The following is a 23,968-nucleotide window of genomic DNA, read 5'->3' as shown; positions in this document are numbered from 1 at the left end:
TGGAACTAATAAATTTCCATCTGTTGAAACAGAAATTGCAGGTTCAAACAACATTCCGTGTATCTCATATGTGGAGTTGGATATTTTTTGTAGCTATTGTCAGTTACTATTGTCCTCTGGATGCACAACCAATTAGTGCACTTGAGAGAATATCATTCATCAAGTAATTAGAGAAATGCGACCCAAAACAATTCACAATATACTTCAAAACTTCAAGGCTTGGAAAAAGGGGATAATTGGAAGTAGGTACCTACAGATTCGAGCATACGCCACTATCAGGACATCGCGGTAGTGAACTTTTCTTCATAAAAAATATTACCAGCAGGCAGAATATTTTCGAGTTGTATTCTCATCAATATTGAAACATAACCCACTAAGTGGCATACTTAATTAACGCTTTGCATATTATTGTTCACGATAGAACTTTATTCTCTGCAGAGGTTTACAAAAACTTTATCAATCAACTTCCAATTTATAAATAAAATACTCAAGATGTGCTGAGCACAATTATTAATGTTGTCGACATTGGACCAATATAAAGATTAATTGGACAATAAATACTTGCGACAGTAGTCATCAAGCTTCTGATCCAGATGCTTAATACTCAAGATATTGTTTGTGTTGTTTGTCGCAACATTTTTTGTCCTCGTTATTTCAACTAATAATTTAATTTTTTTTAATAATTTTCAGTTACCCGACGGAGTGCAGTTGACCTTGAGTGAACTGCGCGAGATGGCATGCCGGCAACAATCTCAGATCGATTCTCAGCATCAGCTCCTAGCTGCCAAGGAGCAAAGACTCAGGTACCTCAAAGAGCAGGAAGCGCGACAGCAGAGGGTCCAAGCGGAAAGCGAAAGACTCAGGAGGCTAAGGGACCGCGTGGACGCGCAGGAACTGAAGCTAAGAAAGCTGAGAGCGCTTCGGGGGCAAGTGGACCATCAGAAGCAGAATAATTTATCCCTCAGTGAGTATCTGGATTAGCAATAAAACTTCAAAAGATGTTTTCATTACACTTATTTTCACTCCAATTCGACCTTTATTGGGGGAAGTCATTTAAGTATGCAAATTGAAAACGAATGCAACAGTTATTCATCAATAATTACAGAATTTCTTTCTTAAATAATAAAGGACTAAAAAAAATTTGTCTAACAAGGAGAATGTTGCTGGACGTAAAGGATATTCAGTGCTTAAGAAAGGAAGTAAATTGAACCTTAGGTGGACATTATGAAGCTTGAAAGACAAGCATGAGGAATTTATTCACAATAAATGGCACGAAAAATTTTATATCTGAAAATCCATATTTGGTTTTTCCTGCCATAACTGGTTTAAAACTAAAATTAATTCTAGGAGAATAAAAATGAATTTCACTCAATTAAAACTAAGTTCTACGAAAATAAAATCGAATACTAAAAAACTGTGCGACTGTATTTCAGTTCACTCTCTCATGCACTGAATAGGTATCTTATATGGAGCAGCATTTTTCGAATCTGTATAGTCCATTGGCTTCCATAGAAACAGTTAGTTAGACAAGAAAATTTGAGACATTCCACACTGTATAGGTAGTGCGGTTATGACGCTAATCAAAAAATTGTTTATTTTTTAATCAGATCTATGTTGTTTGTTCCACATAAAAATTTTATTGATTACATATTTGTTACAATGTAAATTCGAATTTGAAAATATATGATGAATTTGAGTAACGTTTATGAAGGGTGAGTCTTTGATTCGTACAAATATTTCAACAGTAGATTCTTTAGATCAAAAAATAAAAAGATCATAATTTTCATAATGAGCTGTGCCACCCCTGGAAAAACAGGATTACCTTCACACAGTACACATCTCTGGATCTATTAAACGGAGTTGTATTTAGCCAAAGTACTCAAATTTTATGTTCAAAAATTAAAAATTGTAATTTTTGAACATCAATTTACCTATTCGAAAACTGCACCTTATACGGGAAAATATGGAAAATACTTTCATTTTACAAAACGTACAAATTCATCGGATAGCGCCCAAGTTAGTTTCACGAGTTGGATTCTTTGAATTTTTGTTATTTTTATGGTAATGGTCATAATGAGAAAACTAGGAGACGAAGAAGATTGATCAAATAAAGGAAAAACCCTATTCCGAAATTCATTTAATTCTATAACGTCCAGCTTCATAATCAAATTTAAAGTCACTTTAAGCTTGAAACTTCCTTTACTGTCATTTTCAGTAGGGTTAAAGGAAGCTTTAAAATTAAAGGGACTTAATAAACCGGACGTAAATCTATTTATATTCTATAAATATTTGTGAGATAATTTTTTTATGGTTTTTCAACAGCCTTTTAAACCAAGCCGGTTCGGAAAAAATGGTAAAGGAAAAATGTGTTTCTTTTGACCTCAAGAATTTACTGTTGAAATATTTGTACGAGTCTAAAGCCCGTTTGCAACAGCCGAGAATTCTCATGAGAATTCACACGTGAATTCATGCGCCGTGAATTCTCTGCAGTTACATGCGCACTTTCGGTAGAATTCACTGTCCACTTGCATACAGAGTAGTCTCTGCCGTTTTCTTGCCAAAATTTTGTAGAGAATTCACCAGAGAATTCTCGACTGTTACAAACGGACTCGCCCTGTATAAATTGACTGAACGATTTCCCTATCCAATTATCTGCATATAAAGTACAAGAGATCAGTTTTTGAGTATATTCATTTTGGCTATGAAATAAAATGAAATTATCCACACATTAAATGTAAGTAGATGCTTGTGTAGTTGTTATCCACTTTTGTGGTGGTTGACAACGTTACATCAGTTTTGGTAAATCCAATTTTCTTCTAGGAACACGAATCAGATAATTTCCTTCAAACATTTTTATTGTAAAAATTTGTATTTATAGGTAAGCTATTGATTCTAAAGTTTTTATCTTTCGCGTAATTAAGTAGTGTGTCTATAATGAGTTTTTCAAATTCTCTTTTCGAATTTGTCAAGAAAATCATTCCATGGCCAATTGACCGCTTTTATGAAAGTGAATGGACTATAGTTGAGAATCCGTAAATCTATGTCTACTCATATAGACTCTCAGCTCTGAAACATGCAAATTAAACGCTGAGCAATCTATCTGTGCCGCTGAGATGCGCCAAGAGTAATTCCCTCGATTTAGTTAAACGAAATGGTATTTTTATGCAGGGTTGATTTCAAGTTTCAAACATCCGGAAACCCTTTTTATGGACATCAAGTGTACCGCAAAAATAGTCTAATTGAATTTCCCCAAGAAAATAGGGAAGGGAAGGAAATTCGTCTGGAATACAATTTCTGCAGAACCTTTCTGGAAGAAGGAACAAAAGAGGTAGATAATATGATTCTTCTCCTGTGAGTTATTATACGGACTAATGGGTATTTAGAGGACACGGAAATGCGGAAAAAAAGAAGGAAATCAGGCTGAGCGTCGTTTACTAATGAAGTTGTAAGCGCAATACAATTATTCAGTCTGGGTTAGTTAGAGATTGGATAGAACATTTCCTCCTAAGCAGAAATCGCAATGCTCGTTATATCAAGCTCTGCTCGAGTTCCAAATGACAAACAAAACATTGAAATAGAGGAATTTCAAGAAAAAACGGAAAGGCAGCAATTTCATGTTTATTTATAAGTGCCTAGAAGGTTTTCTACATATTCTTGGATGAAAAAAAACCAATGTTCGAAAAAAGTTGGAAGTTCAATTGTTCAAAAGCGAGGTCAAAAGCACAAATAATTTAATATAATACCTTAGGAGGGGTCTACACCGTTTTAATGGTCGATTCAAAACGAGAAAATGAATATCTCACGTCAGAAACCACTAATTAATTTTTATGGGGTTTTCATTATAATTCAATTCAATCAGTTTGTAATCTCGGAAAGTCAAAAAAATTTTCATTCATCAAACGGAAAATAAATAAAAAATTTGTTTCATTGAAGAAAAAATATTCATTCATGCTATTAACTAAATTATTAAGAGAATTATTTGGAAAAAATTCAGAGAAGTAATAAGAATTATGAACAAAGGAATCGAGACAAAATCCGACATTGAAGAAGCTATCATTGATTTCGAAAACGAAATCGCGAGGCCCTCAACAAATCAACAGTGCAAGAAAAAGGGAGGAATAACACAAAGCTATCTCCAGAAATCCAAGAATCGATTCAAGAGAAACGAAGAGCCAAGAAAACCTTCAATAGAACACTAGCACCACAGGATAAGCGAGAACTAAGCAGACTCACTCAAGAGCTACACACAAAATTAGTGAAAGAACAAAACGGCAGATTCGATAATTTCATGGCAAGAAAAAACGACGGGAACGAACACCCATGGAAAATTGCGAAAGCGTTAAGAAAAACATCTTCTAAAATATCACCCATAACAACGAAAAAGCAATAGCATAGCAATTAATGACAAGGATAAAACGAATGGATTCGCAAAAGAACTGAAGGAACAATTCGAACCGAACCCAATGAAATGCAAAAAATTCGACATAGAAGTCCAGAACCGAATTGACAGAGAATTAAAAGAAGAAGATGGAAAAACGATAGAATTCACTACAACAGAAGAAGTAGCAGAAATAATCAGATCACTAAATAATAGGAAAGCTCCAGGAGGAGATGAAATAAGCAACCCATCATTGAAAATTTTACCAGAGGATGGAATACAGAAAATGACGAACATAATCAACACAATTATGAAGATCGAGTACTACCCGGGACATGGAAAAAATCAATACACATAATGATCCCAAAACCAGGTAACTCAAGAAAGGAAACGAAAAACTATCGATCCATTAGTCTGCTCTCAGCAATGAGCAAGATAGCAGAGAGGATAATATACAAAAGATTGAAAAAGGAAAAAAAAAACCAAAAATCATCCCCGACGAAAAATTTGGGTTCAGATTAGAGCACTCAACGACACATCAACTGAAGAGAGTAATTAACTACATCGAAAAAGGACGTAAAAAATGAAAGAAGACAGGAGGAATATTCCTAGATATTTCAAGAGCCTTCGACAAAGTATGGAACGAGGGACTGATACACAAGATGTTAGATGGAAAAATTTCAAAGAGAATGATAAGATTGTTAACATCTTACCTACAAAACAGGAAATTCATAGTGGAGAAGAGTCCGAAGAACACGAAACAGAAGCAGGAGTACCCCAAGGATCCACACTAGGACCCATATTGTATCTTATATACACATCGGACATACCCAAAACAGAGAACACAATCATTGCATCATACGCAGATGACACGGCTATATTAACTAGCTCAGGAGTAACCTCTAAGATAGAGAAGGAACTGCAGAAACATTACCACAGGATAGAAGAACGTAAAAATGAACAATGTACCAATTCCATGGACCAGAAGCGTGAACTATCTAGGAATAACCCTAGACGTAAAATTGAATTTCAACAAACACGTCAGGAACGTCGAAGTTAAAGCAAGAAGAATCAAAGATTTCATGTACCCATTACTGAACAGGAAGAGCAAACTAGATAAAAGAAAGAAAATGAAGATGTACAATACAACAATACGACCGATAATGACGCAGCCACAAGCTGGAGGAATACAACAGTGAGGAACATGACAAGACTTCAGAGAATTCAAAATATATCGATAAGGCAGGCACTAAACGCACCGTGGTATCACACGAATGAACAACTCCACAAAGATATAGAATATCCCACAATCGAAGAGCACCTACAAAAGTGAACGAAAAACTGGAAGAAAAAATGAAAATACACAATAATCCACTGATTAGAGAATTAATGGAATAAAGAGAAGTAAAGCGAAACAAGAAGACTACTTCGTCCCGCGAAACCAGAGAGACATACGATGCGATACGATGATGCTATTAACTTTCCGAGTTGAAATTATCTCTTCTATCAATTTCCACATGGAAAAATCTCTCGAAAAGTCACCAGAATACCATTCGTATTCTGGTGAAATTGAAAGAAGACGTTCTTTAAGTGCTGCCATCTTTTCGACGAAAGTGGAAACTATTGTAATATTCGTAACTTCTACTTATCGTTCAAGTGTTCTGGCAACACCCCACATTCTGGTAGTCTTTTCCCCTTTACGCCTTATACGGATGGCGAGAAAGTCCCGTGGTATAAACTCCTCTTAATATCAGCAATAAATGCCTCCATAACAATTTTTAACAAAAAGTTCCAGAATGTTCAATTTAATTTCTGTCAGTTTTCTTAAAAATTAACAATTGCTGTGCCTATCTCTCATAATAAGCACGTAAGTTCCAGAATGATTCATTTCATCCAAAAACTTCAAGGATGAAAAACTAGAATAATAGGAGAGCAACTGAAAAAAATCTGCCCAACGTTATCCCCAGAAAGCATTTCCAATTTATCGATGGTAGAACACAAGATTTAAACAGGCCCCGGATGAGCCCGGATGTCGTTTCTCGTAGGACGTTTTAGCTTCTATACCGTGGAGACCATCACTTTGGATTTTCCACAACGAAAACAAGAACGCGGATACAATGGACTGATTGATGCGAAAATGCTATAGTAGTTCTGAAAGGAAGCTCTCTCTCGGGCGTTTACTTAATTAAGATGAATTGTTGGCCAATCAAAAACTGAGAAATGTTCTTTTCACATCTCTTTAACGTCGGTAAGCTGGACTGATTTCATTTGGGAGAGTGAGTGGGGATTCAGGTTGTAAAAGCCTTAATCCTCATCGCTCCCTAATGGAATAAAATCCTTAATGCGTTAAATGCCTCTTGCGGAAAGGGGTGATTCAGAGTTGTTTCCGCAATTATTCTCGATGAAGCTGATTGAATTCGGTCACTTCTTCATAATTAATCAAATTATGTAGTTTCGAGATGGAAACATAGTTTGCAATTTCCATAATATGTACCGAAGAGTTAGGGGTATAATTATGTAGTTAAAGGTATATAATCATTATCCTCACTGTTTATGTTGCCAGAAGGACTAAACAGGGCAAAGGATTGATATAATGTGGCAAGTTTTCAGGAATCCCGAACAAGGTTCGTGTGAAATGAACGATTCGAAGTGGAGTTTATATAGAGTGGTTCAAAACCAGATTCGAAAAATTAAGGAACTTATACATGCTGATATTCTTGGTATGACCTAGTTCGGTGATGTTATACTTCATAGTTTTATACATAAAATAAATATACAAAAGAAATTGAATCAAATAGTATTATTAGCATATATGAAGGCTTGGTAACACAAAATAAGGAAATCTTAGACCTATTGCATGTTTCGCTTATTTTGACTGCATTAATAATTCGTTCCATTTATTGTTCTTCATCGCTCAAACTTGTTGTCTCAAGTCAGGTGATCTAGCAGGCCGTAGCACCTGTCCTTGCCAACCAATCCATTGAAAGTATGGTATGAACCATACATGTCCAACATGCGGTGATCTTTCTTCGCGCTTATACCACATATTATTGTATACCAAATAGTGTAGGTTTATTGTATTCTATTATACACTCCTGGACAAAAAAACCGGATAACGGACAAATAAAATGTTCACTGAATTAGTTTCAAAATAACTTTTTTTTGTTGTCAATTTGTAGCCAATTTCATCTAATTTATCTCCTGATGACAAGGTAGAACTGAAAGTTGAAATTTCTTCCAAATTTCTGAACACCTTGTGGAAGTAATTAGCGACGCAATGATGGGCCTTTGAATGAGTATTGAAGCCTGATCTTCTCTTAAAATTTTTTCTTTAATTCGCGTCAATAGCTCTTTTCTGATAGGAAATACGCATTTTCAAACAAGACTATGCAATTTATATAACATAAAAGATAGTATAATGAAAAATAAACACATTCTAATGTTGAGTACTGACTCCACGTACTCTTATCATTGCTTTCATGTGGCGGCGTAAGCTTCCAATACAATCGGCAATTGCCTGTTGTGGAACGTTTTCCCATTCTTCAAGAAGGGCTGCTCTGAGAGCTGAAATGGTTTCATGTTGACGGTTGCGAATGAGCTTTCCTAACCAAAGATTATAGAGTAAGGTAACTCTATATTTAGTTTGGGTAACTCTTTAATCATTGTCCCTAACATGTCCCACATATGCTCGATTGGGTTCAGATCGGGGCTACGTGGAGGCCAGTTCTCAATTTCTTCCAACCGCATAATAAAAAAAATCACTTGCTAAATGCAATGCCAAATTCCAGTGAACTGACAATATGAATTACATAAACACTAATCATAACGTTGCTACGCAACAGGATAACCGGGTTCCTTGTTCAAAAAGTAGGTACACGTGGTATTTTTATTGTCTTAATGTTATGAATTGCGTGAAAAATTTCCTTTCAAGAAGGAGATACTGACTTGAATTAAAAAGGAAAATGTTAACAGACGATCAAGCTTCAAAAATTCATTTGAGAACCCATCATGGCGTCACTGATTACCTCCACAATGTTTTCAGAAATTTAGAGGGAATTTTAACTTTCAATTCTACCCTTTGTACCACCAAATGAAAATCCAGTTCCTTCAGACTCGAATCAGTTGATGAAAAGTATTAAATAGTCTACAAGTAGACAACAAAATGATCAAAATCGATGCACACCTTGAAAAGTTCTTTTTAAATTAATTTGGTGGAAATTTTTTTGTCAGGTTTTTTTTGTCCAGGAATGTGTATTTGATTTTACCATGCTTTGTCACCTTAGATCTCTTTCCACTCGGAATGTTCATTCAAAATGTGAACCAATTGATGTAATCTCTGGTTAAATTTGTGTTATGTTGGTATGTTACTCACATATCTTTAAGGTGGTTTGAACGTGAGAAAATAAATCTGTGTACCCTTTCTAGATAGGATAATTCACGTAATAGGTACAGCAGAAGGGACGAATACTTGAAATTTAAAATATATCCAATACTACTTGACATTCCATACGGCACCATAAATGCGCATTTCCCTGAACGCTGTCACGTTCTACCTGATATTTCAGAGGGAATCGCAGAACTAAACGTAACTGAATATCTGGAAATCCCTCATTTGAATAGAATAGGACGCTGATACGAAGGATTACAGATCTGTCGGATTTCGCAGACCCATTCCCAATCACTCAGTTGAGACCACTAAGTAAATAGAATTTTAGTCTGTAATTTGTCTAGAATTAATTTACTCGTTTGAAGGCTAACTGAATCCGATCGGTATTCAAATATCGGATCCCGAATAAACATTTCAATCGGGATTAATGTAAACGAGGAGTTCGCATCATTCATGGAGTTAGAATTATGGTCGTGAAAATTTGCAAAATGGTTATTTATGTACCAAGGTCGAAAAACTGTCTATTATAGCCTGCGCCTCGTCTAGCAAGTAGGCGAGACAATATACAGTTTTCTTGCCGAAGGGCACATTACACTTGCTTGTCGACTTCTTCATACTTTTATGCAAGTAAGTACTTACTCACCTGTCGTCGTCTACATCACCGTAGTTGCCAATTTGGGCTTTAGAGGCGCACTCATATCCACATCGCTTTCAGCATCCTTTCTTGATCATTTTGAACGAAAACATGAAGCAAGAACTGCAAATCTGACCTCCACAGCTTTTATTGCCTCCTCGTTGGAAGAAAATTTACGACCTTTTAAACTTTTTTCAGTTGAGGAAAGACATGATTGTAGGACTGAGCTAAATCTGGTGAAAAAGGGGCTGTTCTAGTAATTCAAACCCTAAATCACGAATTTTTTTGCATGGCAACATGAGATTTGTGTGCAGGGGCGTTGTCCTGCAAAAACGAAACACCTTTGGATAGTTTTTCGCGTCTTTTTTCTTTTCTCTTAATTTTTTTCCCGTAGAGTTGTCAGTAATGTCGAATAGTAATCTCCGCGTATTTTTCTACCCTTATTCAAGAAATCAATCATGATTACTCCATAGCAATCCCAAAAAACTGAAGCAAGAACTTTTCCAGCAGATTTTTGGACACGAAACTTCTTAGGTGTTGGAGAATCAGAGTGTCGCCATTCCATCAATTGTTGCTTTGTTTCTGCATCGTAGAAATGTACCCAAGTCTCATCCATAGTAACAATTCAGTTTAAGAAGTCTACATCGTTTTCAAATCGAGCACACGCTTTTGGTCAACATTCAAACATTTTTCAGCGATTTTTCTCATGTCCAAATTGACGTGAACAATATGATGAACGCGTTCGTATGATATATTCAGTGCTTCAGATATCCGTTTTAGCCCAATTGGACGGTCTGATAAAATCAGAATGAACTGCATCGATATTTTCGGGGACTGACACAGAAACTGGCCTTCCCGATCGGTCATCATCTTCAATGGAAAATTTACCTCCTTTGAAGCTTGCAGTCCAATTTTTCACGGTCGCATACGAAGGACATTGATCACCTCTTGAACATTTTAAATACAGGTACTCGATGATGGCTCGATACTCCGATTTTTAGATTTTCACAATTTCGGTGGAGATCTTTTTTACTTTAATTTATTGCGTAACTCTAGTTTACTTTTTTGACCTCAAACTTCACACTGACACTTCTAATGAGTTATTGTTCGTTGCTATGGTAACGCAATATTTTTGTATGCATGGAACTGGTCTAGGCTAACTAGATATCAATACATCCTCGTATAAGTCACAAATTCAATATGTGGCTAAGCAGAGACGCTCCAATGAATTAAATCTTACGAATTCATTTAAGTCTAAGAAAAATATATTTCAACAATACTTAAATTAACTCCTTCTGCCTTCTAGTTCACAAACAAAATAATTTCCAGCGGAAAAAGCGGAGAATTAAGATAAATCATGAAGAAGTACCTACTAAATTGTTTCCACATGGAAAAAGTCTGGGAATAATGAACCTTTATGTGAGACCCACAACTCCTCATCTCATTCTCAAGAATGATAACTAACTGTGGAAAAACCAGAGTACAAATAATTCTCCGTATTTTAAGTCTTTTTCCTCCTCGAGTTGTGTTAGGGATCTAACAGGCTTTGTCTTGGAAGGATTAGGAATACATAGGAGGCATACCTTTAAGAAAAGTTGATATATTTTATACCCCAGGGGAACGGATTCTGTCGACTTATTCCCATTCCTCTTCCGAATTCTGGATGGTTCACCGTATGCCAACTGCAAATCCTACTCCTCCTCCTCCTCCGTTCTTGGTCACGGATTTGAATATGGAACACATGTTTCAGAATTGGAAGCGACATAATTCAACTCGGACAACTTTCTGTCTCCAACCGTTGAAGTCAACGAGTGGGCATCAATCAATTTCCGCGAAAATTCAGCGCTTGTCAGCTCGATTTATCATTTCACCCGACTTTGCATTTGTTTTTTATGAGGATTCGTGATAAGTTTCAAGGGGAATTGTTTCCATCTGGATTTTGCAAGAAGTCGAACATTATCTGGATACTTTATAAGTTTACAGAAGAATGGCTGTTGAAAAACCATAAAAAATGTTATTTCTAGTTCTATCTCACGAAAGGTTTTATCGAATGAAATGAATTTCGGAATATAGTTATTCATTTATATATGATTTATCTTTTCTGCAAACAAGATCACCCACGTTCACAGTTTTCTCATTATGACCATTAAGTACCATAAAAATACCAAAACTTTAAAAAATCCAACTCTTGAAACTAAATTGGACGCTATATAATGAATATTTGAACGTCTTATAAAATTAAAGTATTTTCATATTTTCTGGTATAATTCACCGTTCTCCAGTAATTTGATGTTCAATAATAAACTTTAATACACAATTGTGAAACCATTATGAAAGGAGTAGAAAAATGGTGCAACGACAACAAACTTAAACTCAACACAGGCAAAACAGAGTTCATCATATTCTACACCGATAGAAGCAGAAATGCCCTACCAAACGATATAACCCTAAACAACATTGTTATAAAAAATCAGAACAAGTGAGATTTTTAGATATTTGGCTTGACTCTTATATATGAAGTGGAAACCACAAATAGAAAATATGAACAGTTAACTCAACACCATTATTTATATCTTCAATGTAATGAAGCATCACACTCAAGAAGATACATTAAACACCCTATACATTGCAAATTTCCAGTCCATCTTGACATATGGCATAGTTCTCTGGGGAAATGGTATATCTCAAAGAAAAATATTTAAAACTCAAAAGCGAGCTATACGAGTAATATATCAGATGAAATATAGAGGGACCTGTAGAGGAGTTTTCAAGAGAAAAAAATCTACTGACACTGACAGGACTATATGTGTTGAAGTGTGTCATCTTTCTGAGCATGCAGAGCGAATTCTTTGAACAGTTTCTCAACCAAAACAACACCAGAAAAAAAAACACCTATATCCACCCAAAGCAAAAACTAACCCTAGCACAGAATAACACAAGATACATGTGCATTGAGGTTTTCAATGCCTTGCCGAGAAAATTTCACTACATAAAAGATGTAAAAATCTTGAAGACAGAAATATACCAATTTTTGGTAAATATGGAACCATACCGTCTGCAGGAATTCTATCAAGGATGCAAAGATAATTCCGAGGATAATTCCAAGTAAAAATGTAACATTTGACTTGTTTCTCATTATTGTTTTACAATAATTGTAGAAATTAAATGAATTTCTATTCTATTCTATTCTATTCTATTCTATTCTATTCTATTCTATTCCATTCTATTCTATTCTATATTATTCTATTCTAATAACAAATATCGGTGAAATTCGAATGCAACTTTCTTTAAGAGATCCACAGTGTCACAGTTTTAGCTAGTTATTCTGGAGGTCATTTTGTTATGTTTCATTATGAAAACTTAAAATGGCTATATCTTTTTATCAGGGCTGAATCGGAAAAAAATGGTACAGGAAAAAAGTGTTTCTTTTGACCCCAAGAATCTACTGTTAAAATATTTGTACGAGTCAAACACTCACCCAGTAATTTCGAGAAATAAAATTTAATTTGAGAAAAAAATTTCGAAGACTGAAGAGCAGTTTTACAAACCTTGTTCACCACAAAAATAATATCAAAATTTTTAACACTTTTTTGGTAAATGAGCAAATAATGAAAAGTGTACATTTCAATAAAAATAATCAGTAATATGTTTTTCGTTCCAACAGTAATATTAAAGATGAATGTCGGCACAAGGAACATTTTGTATGTCTGATTTCATTCGATGTTCCGTTTTTACATAATTGATACAAATTTTTTAATTCCTTCTTTTCAGTCTATCCGTTATTCACATTTTATTCATATATTAGTTTTCATATTTTTGACCTCTTCTTTTTATATTCTGGACCTTTCTGTTGTTTTCTGACTCAACCTGAATGCTTGGTAACAATTACCTTTTGTTGTAGCCTGATGAAGGAAATAAAATTTCCGAAACGCCGCTGAGAAGATAGGTGTTTTAATTTCATGTTCCTTGTGCCGATATTCACCTTCAATATAAAAATAATTTTCTGAAAACGTCAATTTTTCAAGAAATAATGCCTTCAAATAATTTTATTAATCAGTACATCAATACAAGCTCGTACAATTCAACGAAGGATGCTATCTATCAAGTTGTTACTTTCTTTTAGGGAAACATTTTCTCTTCTTCTAAAGCTGCTGGTTCAAGTGGCACTGTGGAACCAGGATTGTTTTCACGAGTTGTAATCGTTCTTTTGTTCTTATTTCACAAGTGCTCTATGGCTTCTGATTCGGTGAGCAAGAATACCATTCCTTTAGAGTGCAGAATCCGTTTTTAGGAAAATATTTGAAACACTTCTGGTGTGCATAAATAAGTCATTTTCCAATCTTCATTATTCCAATTTTGGTGCTGCTATTTTTTACCTTGAAAGTTCTGGAAACCTTTACTGACTTCTAGTAACTAACTACCGAATGCTTTTCCTCATAGTATCGACGGAAACACTCGCATCTGTAGCTTGCAAAAGTTGCCTCTGAAGCTGTGGATCAGATTGTGTGGAAATTCTTCTTACTATTGATATTTGCTACAAAGCGATCCTGTCCTTCTGTTCTTACACTTCCACGACTTCTTCTCGTTCTATTCTTTGGGTTTCCCAATTTCCGAAACCTTGAATAAGTTTTTGACTTAATCTACTACCCTCCACCGTTTTTGGAATCTGCCTTTGTGATATGGCAATTTTCTCCCTGGACTTCCGTTAAACCCACACTTTTTTTTTTGTACGGAAACAAATTCACTTCGACTTGGAGGAAAAACAGTAAAATGAAAACTGCCTGGAGAAATCTTATTAATTTATTTGTTTATCTATCTGTTCGAGGTAGTAAACACAGGTACATTCCCATACTTTGTTAGAAAAAAAAATTAAACTAACATTTCATATTAATATTGCAAAATTCCATAGGAATTTATTTGTGTGTATGATTACTAATTACTGCTACAGGTATGGTACAAATCATTATTTGCCATTGTTTTTTTTTGTTGAGGGGGTTGAGCCACTCTGTATGGATAAAGCTCAAAAAATTAAGACACAATAAGAACTAAAATAATTCATTGATATCTAGATCAACAAGTCAACATGATTTTCATAGTGTGAGATTATATTATAACCTAAAAATTTTTGCTTTCAGCAAGTGACCTTGATTCCATCCGTGCCCTTTTCAATGAGAAAGAGAAAGAACTATCTTTGGCGGTGGCCAAGGTGGAAGAGTTGACGCGACAACTGGAAGAACTCAAGAGGGGAAGATCTAGCAGGGACCAGCCACCAGCTTCGGCTTTAGAGCTTGATAAATTAAGAAGAGAACTGATGGTGAGTTTTCCTTCGGAGAGTAGAAGAATTTAAATAATGAATATTAAAATAATCCGAACATCTAGTGATCGTTGGCCAGTTTTGATACACATACATCTACTCATATTTGAGTCATGTGCTGAAAATATAATTATATAGACGGCGCCGACGCCCCAAAAATCACCAAATTTATTCATTTATGCACATCGTAAACTGTGAAAACTCCAATGGGGGTTATATTTGATCGTGCTCGCTTCCAAAGGTTCATATTCGACTACTGGAAGTCATAAACCAATATGTAATTAATTCCTTCTCGATCGTAGTTTTGCTCGTGGTCTAGCAGAATTCAAAGTGGAACAATCCAGAGAGAATCGTCCGAATAAACTTTCAACTTCAGACCTCCGAGTGAAAAGACTATTTGTGTACATTAACAATCGGTGGGCTTCTCTTTTTCGAGCACTCGAATTGAATTGGTTTAAGTACTCTTCTTCAGTTTTCATCCCTCAAAGGTTGCGATCTCTTTTATCTTGTCTGATGCAGCGTCGGGGCAGAATCTGAGCAAATAAATTATGCAAATCCTCCATAGGTATTCTCTTTCAGTGCTGGTGTTGCTTAGTAAAGGAAGGCAGAAAGTTCCATCTTATCCAAACGTAAGAAGCGTATTCCGATTCGAGTTCTTCTATGAAAATTGTGAGATTGTGATTAATATTTGAGGAAAAACGTCTCTTTCGGTTAAAATGAGCAATCCTGTCCATTAAACATTCACAATGAAGTTCCGTATTTGCGAGGCTTATAACATTCGATGGGAGAGGCATAGAGTGCTTATAACTATGGAGAGTAGAGAGAAAGAGAGCGATCGCTGCTTTGAGACCACAGATTTTTTGTCCCCTAAAATATGAACCAATAGGGTAGTTCATGCTTTTGCCAACAGGCCATCACGGGATGGCGAAATTTTGATTTAAACTAGTTGAAGTTGGCTGAGTGAAATGTCTTCCTGGTGACAGATGATTAGAATATTATTGTTTTCAATTTTTGATAAGAGAACAACCATGGTGAAACGTTGAAGAGTGCGCTAGTGGCATCGGAAAGAAAAGGAGAATAAAACTTCCGAGTGCATTTTTGAGAGAAAATTGGAAAAAACCTCACTTCTAGAATCGACTCTGAATCAATTTGTGTGTCAAGAGCACTTTTGCGATGAAGATATCAAAAAGATGATGGATTCATTATAAACGAAATCGAAATTGTCATCCCAAGTGAGAAGTAGACTGTTCTGAATAAGAATATCTAACCAATAAAACTACATGGTTCAAAAGTCGATATTCTTGAAAAATTTTGTTGGCATAACATAATGTATGGTTTATTTGCAACGGTTCTCAGCTGAGTATTGGAAACAGAATCTACTCTAATACCTAATATGAGGGATAAATCTGAGATTGCTACCATTTGTTGTCTTGATGTGTACAACTCCTCACTGCGAATTTATATAATTTCGAACATTACGGTAAACCAACTAACATACCTGTTTTCAATAAACAATGATAAACAGAAGTAGGTACAATATTTTTGATCAGTGATTTCTTTTGAATTTCATTGATTTTGTCATTTATTATGAATGAATAAAGCTGATAACATAGTCCCCTTTATAATATGACTTGTATTTTATGCATATAATTCAGAGAACTCATATTTAATATAGATTTGAAGAAAGGTATTTGAAAAATCATCAGATGACACATAACCTACAATAAGATGAAGGCTGTTCGTTTCAAATTCAAATTGACGCTTGAATCCCCACCCGTCATCGATAAACGTAGCGATCGCAGCGACTCCTGTCCTACGTTCACCATGTGTCGGGGACACATTTTTAGTACGGCGATCGTTCTCCTTCTCTCTACTCTCCATAGATTAAAACATTCGAAAGGAGAGGCATAGAGTGCCAAAACCAATGTACATGATATTCCTTGTAATCCTAAGTTTTTCTGAGGTAGGAGATAAGCCTTATTATATCTTCAACTGGTTTTTCCTATGTGTAAAATAAAATAAGAACTAAATACCTTTTTTCTTCTTCAAGAGGAAAAATAGTACTTACGTTTTTATAGTTTTTTTTTTCCTTTCAAAGAAGGATAATCGAGTTTAAAGTTCCCATAGAATTTACATGGGACAAGCATTTTTGTCTGAGGTTTCATCGGAACTGCAGATATTATTACTCCCTCCCTCCCAGTGTTATTGAAATCCATATCGCAATCACTATCCATTCTCGATTATAATGAACTCTAACATTCAAACCGCGTACCTAATTCACTCATTAAATCTAGCTGAGTTCGTAAATAATTGATTTGACAACAGCAAATGACAGTTATTGTCCCGGAACTTCTGTTTTCATCAAATTCTGTATTCCCAAAATTGGTTCAGTCACCCATCTATCTACAGGCTGTACGGGAAAATGTGGGAAATCTCTCGGTTTCAGATACCCTACGTAGATACGGCCTCCTGAATGACGCCACTGGAAACCCATTTTAAACTACTTAATATAATTTAATGAAAATTTGATATGATAAACAGAAGAATGGATATCTTTAAATACTGCCCTTAAATTTAAATTAGCTTGTTCAGTTTACCAGAGGCGGACAAGGTTGAACATTTAAATGATTACATTTTTAACATCCTGTATGATAAGGAGTTAGAAAATTAAAGTTGGATACCTTAACATTAAGCTAAAGAATATCAAATTTTCATTGAATTATTTAAAGTATTTTAAAATTTATTCCAGTAAAATGGATTTCCAGTGGCGTCATTCAGGAGGCCGCATCTCCGTAGAGGGGGGCGGCTAGGAAAAAATCATGGGAACTTGTCATCTTATTTCTTATATTTTATCTGAATCTGAGAGATTTCCCACATTTTCCCGGACACCCTGTATATTCGTATCTTAGTGACAAGACAAAAAGAGTTGGCCGACCAAAAGTGTATGCCGAAAAAAAATACTTGCCTTCAAAATTAGTTGATTTTTGGTTTGGAAATTATAACCTATAAGATGTAATTTTTTATGCAGGTCAATGAAAGAATGATTTAATTTTTACATTTACCGATCACACGTCTCTACGAGCGTTTCTATCAAACTTGTCTGAGCTATGAAGAAATAACATCCTTTTATTATTCAAATTCCAGTACAGAAATAAGCTTAATGAACAACAAAACCTGAGACTCAATCAACAAAGAGAAGCCCTCACAGCGAGACAAGAGGAAATGAGCGCCATCGACAAACGGATATCTGAACTTCAAGAAAGGCTGCACCGAAAGAGACTTCTCAACCAACAACTGGCCAACCAAATCAGTGCTGCGAGTCACAAAGCTGCTTATCATCAATTAGTTAGGTGAGCATTGACATTATTTTTTCACCGAAGGGTATTACTATCGTCTTACAAATAAATCTGATTAACTTCGAGTGTTTCTTTTGCATCAAACAATTTGTATTGGCAATTTTATCTTCATGATTATCGGGGGATATTTGCTTCATCAATTATCAAGACTGGAAATAAGGTCCTTGATAAATCTCGGCCTGAAAAATTCACTAGTTTTAGTAAACTAGATTAATTATGGAATATTCACGTATCTACACTGCGCAAAAAAATTAACGCACATTCTGAAAATCTCAATTTTGATGGAAGTTACCTCTACATTGGCTTTATAACTTATTTTTTATGTTCTCTCGGGAAGGTTTTGAACGAAACAAGACACATTAAATGGAAGAAAAATTCAGGATTTACCCGAATCTTATGTGAAAGAAGAGAAATGAACAATTTTCAATTATACTGAAATGCTGATAAGTGATTTAATACTTGGTATTTCCACCCCTTGCGTTAATTACAGCTCGGCAAGTTATCTTAAAATGTTCTGATCTAATCCTTCCCAGATTTCTCCTAGTTGGATTCCTAAGTCATTAAGAGTAGCTGGATGATTTTCTGAACTTCTCAGCCTTCTATTGAGGTTGTCCCATACCTGCTCAATCGGATTGAGATCTGGACTTCTTGCTGGCCATTCCATTCGAAAGACTTTTACTTCTTCAAGGTACTCCTGAACGATGCGCGCACGACGGGGTCTGGCATTATCGTCCATAAAAATGAAATTTTCACCAATGTATGGGCCAAATGGCACTACATGCTCTACAACAATGTTCCTTATATACTTATCAGCATTCATAGCTCCATCATCAACGACCACTAGGTCTGTGCGAGCAGTCAAGCAGTCAAAGATATTCCACCCCATACCATAATCGATCCTCCCCGAAACCAGTAGTATTCAGGAAATTGCACTTAGCATATCATTCGTGTGGACGTCTGTGTACAAGGGAACGTCGATCACAATGGTAGAGGCAGAATCTAGACTCATCTGTGAAGAGAACTCTTTCCCAATCGGCTTCTTCCCAATGGATATGCTCTCTCGCAAAATCCAAACGCGCCCTTCGATGGGCTGGGGTAAGAGCTGGGCCTCTTGCCGCGAGACGGGGCCTTAAATTATATTCTCTGAGGCGATTTCTTATTGTCTGAGTGCTAATTTGCACCTCATGAGTTTGCTCAAGCTGAATTTGAAGGAGGCGAGCGGTTGCAAACCGTTGTCTCAACGAAGAAACTCTCAAGTAACGTTCTTGAATGGCAGTTGTTACCCGTGGTCTACCCTGTCCTGGTCTTCGGACATTCATACCTGTCTCCCTGAATCGCTGCAACATTCTGGACACACTTGTATGGGAATCTCCAAACCTTTCTGCAATTCTTGTGTATGTGAACCCCTCTTCTCGCAAAACTACCGCTTGGGCACATTCCTCTTGGGTCAAATTGCGTGTTTCGCGTTGCATAGCGATCGAGTGTAGAAAATCAAACGAAAGAAAAACTATTGATCACTAAAATTGATCGAGAACAACTGATTTTAGAATGGAGCCAATACATTCAAAATCTGATAATATCATCTTTTTTTATTCCTGCTGGGAAAAAACATCTGTATTGAAGAAAACCGTTGAAAGTGGATAACATATTCATGCATAATTCTGATAAAAATAATTTTCATTGAGAACACCTTCAGTTGTAGAATAAATTTGAGATTTCCATAATGTGCGTTAATTTTTTTGCGCAGTGTATGTTTGGAAGCATCCATATGCAAGTTGACCGCCGAGCAAAGAAAATGTTTTCGTTTCCTTTCAATAGTTGAATGGTTGAATTTTTTTCTTCAACGCCCTTTATCTTGAATAATTTTTTAATAAGCGCATCCCAATAATTTTTGAGTTTTCTTCCTATCCTAGAGACTAAGTCACCTTTTTTTGAGACACCCTGTAGAGTGAAAAAATATGATTGATTGACTGAGAATACATACCTGAATACATTGCTCATCAAAATTTTAGCCCCCTAGGTTCAAATGACCACCAGCCGCCACTGAATATCATCGTTATTGAATAAGATATCGATTTACCTGTCGTATTTCTATGACTCATGCTCCTGTTACTGGAGTAGGTACTGCTTCGTAGATTTTCCATCTATTTTTTTTTGTTAGATCCTACCAATGTCAACTTCACCTATAAGCGGACGGAAGTTAAGAGAGTTTCCTCTCTTGAATTTTTAGGTGAAAAGTTCAGGCATGTTCGATTAGTTTTCTCTATCGAGTTTTCCATCGAGTGCTTCTCAATGTTTGTGAAATGTGAAGAATCGAGCACCTCGTTTCGCGTGATACTGAATGAAGAGAAATGTGACTTGAATTTTTTCATTTTCACGAATTTTAGAAATAATGATGGTCCTCTGAGAATATGCTAGGTACACTTATGAAGATGTGAAGGAAATCCATTCATTTCACGTGAAGTTTCTCTAAAACCACAACTTGTTATCTGGGAATTCATTTGATACCTTTCATATCGAATAATTCCTGTATTTCCTTTAACCAGGAAGCGCTGATAAAAGTGTTAACTCAATGACGGAATATAATTCGACATTTCAACATAATACAAAAGGAGTTTGCAAAAAGGAATACGATGGGGGTTGCCTGAAAGAATGTTGTGTAACCTTTTTGATACTTGTTTTTCCAATAGGATGGGAATATTCAGGATCAGGTAAATCAGGCCAATATAATAACAAAACATCACTGATTTTGAAGGTTATGTCGAAATTTAATCATCATTAATTTTTTGCAAACCGCAAAATATATATCATGCTAATTTGGTGAGCATGGCTGTATCGGTCATAATATAATGTTGTTGTGGATTTATGATATTTGTTCAAATATTTACAAACATTTGTCCATGTTACCGTTTTATGATATCGTTTGATTTTTGGATTTTATTATGATATTCGATAATATTCATGAGAAATTATGTATCACTTCTATTGAATAGTTTCCATTCCTATTCGCGAATCCAATTACCGTTGAGGGCGCTGCGAAATGAAAACAAACTTTGACGTTTGTCAGTACTCTTTTCGAGATTTGTACGGCCTAACAGAGTTTTTCTAGAAAATCAAGATATTTATCGGAAGTGAATTGATTGATTTAGTTCCGTAAAGAAAGATCAACATTCTTTGGAAATATTTCATTTGAAAAGGATGAATTGTGGAATAAAATAGAGCGATGATATTGGTGATCCACTATACCCAGACACAAAATCCTATTATTTCACAGATTCTTTCTTGAATTAAACCTAGCTAATAATGTTGAGGCAGCAAATACTGAGTTTGTGAAGTTTCTATTTGAAGTATTTCAATTCCATGTTATGATATAGGTATTCCTCATACTGAAATCTCAAGAGACATAAATATGATGCAGTTCATGGAACAAGATCTACAGATGAGAAAAAGCATTCATTTGGAAGTATGAAAATTATGAAATTGTATTCCTAAATCATCAATTGAATTTAGCAGAAAAATCTCGCAAAGAAGAATCGTTTAACCTTACTGCTGCCAGTTGAAAGCACTGATATAAATACCTTTTCCAATATTTTTTCGGAATCATTATTTCTATTCAGAAACCCAGACAATAATTCCAATATAACTTCTCCAAATAATTATTATAATACTTTGTTGGACAACGTGAGATAAGAAAAAACTTGTTTTGACTTTGCAGTACTGACAAAGTAGTTTCGGAATTCAGTCGGCAGAGGGCGTCTAGATTTTTGGATTCGCCAATAGTCAATCTATTGTCTATTGAATAGTTTCCATTCCTATTGTCAAAAAATTCCATTAATTCACTGATCTCTGTGCTTAGCGACTTGCTCATTTCAATTGATTTTTATTTTATTTTATTCGTACGTAAAACAAGAAAGAATTATATAAATCAACTTCCCACTATGACTGTATTTCGAATAGATTTGTGTGAAAAAACTAACAGTTTAATACTTATGCTTGATTTCAAAATCATTCTGATTCATCTTAGAATAATAGAACAAACACAAGTTGATCTGAAATTTTGTGTGTGCAGATTAACTGGAAATGCAGACCAAAACAACCAAGCCTTCTCGAGAAAGCAGCAACAGAATCTGCAGCAACCTTCCAATGGATTATCCAGGGGGAATATTGCAGCAGTTGAACCTTATAATCACGTTCCTCTGCAGACAGGGCAACCACTTAGGGAAAATAACATGCAAGAGGTGAGAATTTATTGTTTCGAATCATAAATCAGCGCGATATTGCACGTACTTGGCTGGCCGCTCTTTTACCTACGTAAATCATTTTAATTCGATAAACTGCGCTAAAGGTGCATAAATTACGAGGGCATTCTCCCTACCGATCGTTCGGTTAGAGATTGTTCATTTTTTTCGAAAATTGCACCGGATACAGATAACCTAGCATCGTGGCCATCAATGACAGCATTGCATGGAAAAATACAACTTATTGTGATAGTAATTGATAATGAGGAAGATTAAAATTCTCAAACTATGTACAGAAATTGAACAGTTTCACCAATTGAACTCACAATAAGTTCTGAAATAAATATACAATACTCCATTCACTTTTATTTTAACAGTCGGTTGGCCATGGAAATTTGACACATTTCACTCTGTATAGTACGAAAATGTGGGGTTATGAAGCTTGTCAAAACATTTTTGAGTTTTAAATCTACGCTATATTGCCCGTTCTACGTAAAACTTTCTGTTATTACGTATTTTATCACAATGACGAATCTCTTCGGAAAATATGTGACGAACATAATTCAAGTTTATACAAACTGATTGAAGGCATACCAAATTTTGTTATTTGCATGGAAAATACAAGAGATCAGTATAACATCATAATATACACTAGCTTGAGGAGAGTTAATGTTCGTTATCTTCTTTGGTTAAAGTTTGAATACGTTACATCAGTTGTAGATTTCAAAAATATTAACCCGAAGATGAAATGCATATGTTGCAGTGGTTGGGAATAGGTATCTCCCGAAGGAATACAGATAATTACAATAAGAATGTTAAATTCTTCAACAAAAATCATCTTGCTTCAATATAAGTAAAAGAAATCAAAGGAAGTTTCAGATCAAGATGAACTTCACCTTTGAGCAAAAATTTCACATGAATAAACAATTAACAGGACAACTGGCGCGTATTTGTGGCTGTTCATCTTAATTCATTGATATAATAATAATAATTAGGTATTTATTGGTACCTTAAGACATTTACAATGTATAAGACAAGTAAAATGAAAAATAGAAAAATCATTTTTCGGGGACTTATTCTACGATGACATTCATCGAACATCCTGTAGTAAACTTTTCGCATTAATTCACTCAAACATAAAATTCTCAAATGCCACCACTTTTTTGGGTATCCCAATAGAAGGAAATTATTTGTCATCCTCTTCATTCACAATCTTTCTGATTGTGGAAATATTCAGCTGAAATATAAGTCGTTTAGATTCAGATGAAATATCATATAAATTCTCTTACATTGAATATATTCGCTACCGTCTGATGTATTGTGAATTTTAAAAGATCAGGGTATCACTATTTGAATGAGCTAAATAGCACTTCCTGAAACCCTGTTTCTTTTCTCAATCACTTTCGGCATTTTCGTAATAAAAATTGATATTAGTTGTGGCAACGGCGTTATGATATTAACGACATTTCATGAGTGCCAACCTTACTCCGTTCTACTTACAATAACTTGAGAAAATTATTTCATGGCCAACCGACTGCTAAAATAAATGTGAATGCAGTATAGTATCTTCATCTCACACATCATCGGTTCATCATTTTCATAGTCGGTCAAAATATCAATTCATCTGAAGTCGAATTCTTTGTTCATTTGAAGCTTCATGA

At 35.2% G+C, this 23,968-nt stretch overlaps 1 protein-coding gene across 6 annotated transcripts in view; it reads left to right on the top strand.

The window, feature by feature from the left end:
* LOC123309021 (apoptosis-stimulating of p53 protein 2) overlaps positions 1–23,968 on the top strand; it is a 334,262-nt gene that overhangs the window by 304,732 nt on the left and 5,562 nt on the right. For all 6 annotated transcript variants that reach the window (XM_044891863.1, XM_044891869.1, XM_044891864.1 and 3 more), the window contains 4 exons: positions 691–964; positions 14,535–14,713; positions 17,858–18,063; positions 22,139–22,307. In XM_044891863.1, coding sequence (XP_044747798.1) covers positions 691–964; positions 14,535–14,713; positions 17,858–18,063; positions 22,139–22,307 — 828 coding nt within the window. The remainder of the gene's footprint in view (positions 1–690; positions 965–14,534; positions 14,714–17,857; positions 18,064–22,138; positions 22,308–23,968) is intronic.

Source organism: Coccinella septempunctata, chromosome 3 (assembly GCF_907165205.1).
Source record: "Coccinella septempunctata chromosome 3, icCocSept1.1, whole genome shotgun sequence".
NCBI lineage: Eukaryota > Metazoa > Arthropoda > Insecta > Coleoptera > Coccinellidae > Coccinella > Coccinella septempunctata.
Note: the sequence above shows the minus strand (reverse complement) of the source record. Positions and strands in the feature narration are given on the sequence as shown.